This window comes from Musca autumnalis, unplaced genomic scaffold, assembly GCF_047663935.1.
Source record: "Musca autumnalis isolate F117 unplaced genomic scaffold, ASM4766393v1 scaffold_5, whole genome shotgun sequence".
NCBI classification, from domain to species: domain Eukaryota; kingdom Metazoa; phylum Arthropoda; class Insecta; order Diptera; family Muscidae; genus Musca; species Musca autumnalis.
The window spans coordinates 61,609,229-61,611,260 of NW_027412088.1; the positions used below are offsets into that span (position 1 = coordinate 61,609,229).

Consider the following 2,032-nt stretch of genomic DNA (forward strand, 5'->3'; position numbering starts at 1 on the left):
TTTCGATGTGTTACAAACGGAATGACGGGTGAAATTAAACCCACCCCTTGTTGTTAGATACATACACAAAGTGATGGTATACTGCCGGTAGTTGTTGTGCGAAGGGAAATTTGTTTTCGACATTTCTCTCCGAAATCAGAAGAAAAACATTGGTATATTCGGAGAGAAATTTACTTCCGACATTCGTTCAGAATACGAAGCGAAATCTCAACGAATTCCCCTTTGAAAAATCGGAGAGAAATCTGAACAATTTTGTTTCCGAAATTGTTCAGATGTGTCCTAGAAGAATTTCTAGAGGTCTTCTGTAGATAGATTTTACAGATATAAGACCTTTCTTCTATAGATATAAGATCTCCTATTCTTAGGTATTCTATTTGTTAAAGTTCTTCTGTAGCTCTTCCATTGATAAGAGATCTTCTACAGGGCTGCTATAATTATGACACATTTTATAAGTCTTAAATTGATAGTAGACCTTCTATATGTCATCTATAGATATAAGACCTTCTATAGGTCTTTTATAAATAGAAGACATTTCATAGGGCTTCCGGAGATAGAAGATAATCTATCTCCTCTTCTTTGTCAAGCTTCTAAACTAGGGTGTTATAATATTACTGCTCTATACTGTAATTGCTATTTTGCCTGCGATAGTGTACTGTCAATCATTATTCATTTAATGCGATTGATGACACCTTTGACACCCCTGTACAACAGTTGTTTTCATTTATTTTGTTCGTTCTGATCGATTTGTTCGTACCTATACGAAATAAAAAGATGTAATTGATGCACAAATCACATGTTTCTATACGGCACAACGATAAGTAAAACTGTTATACTGTGATCTCCCTTGGTCAGACTGTTATAACCTATAAAAGAGATTGAGGTAGATCCATATGTAATCAGAAGTGTCTGGACTTTTGTAAGAGAAGAAGTGAATTTTCGGATCAAAATGAAACAAATTCTAATTATTGGTCTGACAATTATTGCCGTAAGTTTCTGTTTTACGCCTTTCAAATTATTGAATTGAAAATAATTAATCCACTCAACAACAGGTTGCAAGTGGCCGTGTAACTCGTGAAGCACCGAAGGAAGAAGAAACATTAACAGATAAACTCGACACCGGCCTTAAGGATGTGAACAAATTACTCGAAGGTATTACAGGATCCAGCACAGATGAACTGAAAAAGCAGGCGGGAGAACATGTTGAGTTTTTTGTCAATCAATTCCATTTATGGACAGAAAAACTTAAGGAACATGTAAGTTTTATTATTATAGTTGTTTTTTTTATCTTTTGTATCATATCGAATTCTGAATCTCTAATATTTGTTTGGTTTTTTTTTTCAAAATAACAATAGGCAAAGGAATTGGAGAATAATGATGTTGTCAAGGATTTACGCCACACCATCGATCAGGGCATTGAAACCGTAAAGGAGAACGTTGATACACATGTTGCCAAGTTCAAGGAGGAGAAACCTGAAATGTATAACGATATTTCTCAGCATGTCGAAACACTGAAATCAACCTCTTCCGCAATTCTTGCCAAAATCGAAGGACTTGCCAATTCCGAAGAAGCCAAACACTTGAAAGAATCATCATTGAAATTCCTTGACGAAGTTAAGAAAAATTTATTGCCTGAACCCAAAGTGGAAGCGAAGACAGAGTGAATAGGCATTTTAGTGTGATTGGAATTGCAATCCATTTTTTTACAATAAAAAGCTAATAGTTTTATTAAAGATCCATAAATGTTTGATATGTCTTTAAGATTGTAATTAGGGGAAATTATTAACAAATAATGTTAATACAGTCAAAGTGTTTTTGTTTAACGAAGGCAATGAAATGTCACTTTAATTGTTTTTTTTTTTTTTTTTTTTGAATCAAACAAAAAAGGAAGATATTTGCTTCAAAATATTAAGAAAGTATTAAAGGTGACACATCTCAAAAAATCCAGATTCGAGAAAAAGGATTTTAAGTTGGCGATTGAAATTTGACTTCCAAATTTAAAAACATTATTACACAAAAAATAAAATAACTACTT

At 33.1% G+C, this 2,032-nt stretch overlaps 1 protein-coding gene across 1 annotated transcript; it reads left to right on the forward strand.

The window, feature by feature from the left end:
• The first annotated feature begins 798 nt into the window (after positions 1-798).
• Positions 799-1,740, forward strand: LOC141405729 (uncharacterized). The gene is made up of 3 exons (XM_073990397.1): positions 799-985; positions 1,050-1,253; positions 1,353-1,740. The coding sequence occupies exons 1-3, from the start codon at positions 947-949 to the stop codon at positions 1,659-1,661; spliced, it is 552 nt and encodes a 183-aa protein (XP_073846498.1). The 5' UTR covers positions 799-946; the 3' UTR covers positions 1,662-1,740.
• The last annotated feature ends 292 nt before the right edge of the window (positions 1,741-2,032 follow it).

What these genes read in the sequence shown, in the direction of transcription:
- LOC141405729 (XM_073990397.1), top strand. Translation starts at nt 947, where the DNA reads ATGAAACAAATTCTAATTATTGGTCTGACAATTATTGCC. An exon ending in TTGGTCTGACAATTATTGCC is followed by an intron (nt 986 to 1,049) that starts GTAAGTTTCTGT and finishes ACTCAACAACAG; the next exon opens with GTTGCAAGTGGCCGTGTAAC. An exon ending in CAGAAAAACTTAAGGAACAT is followed by an intron (nt 1,254 to 1,352) that starts GTAAGTTTTATT and finishes AAATAACAATAG; the next exon opens with GCAAAGGAATTGGAGAATAA.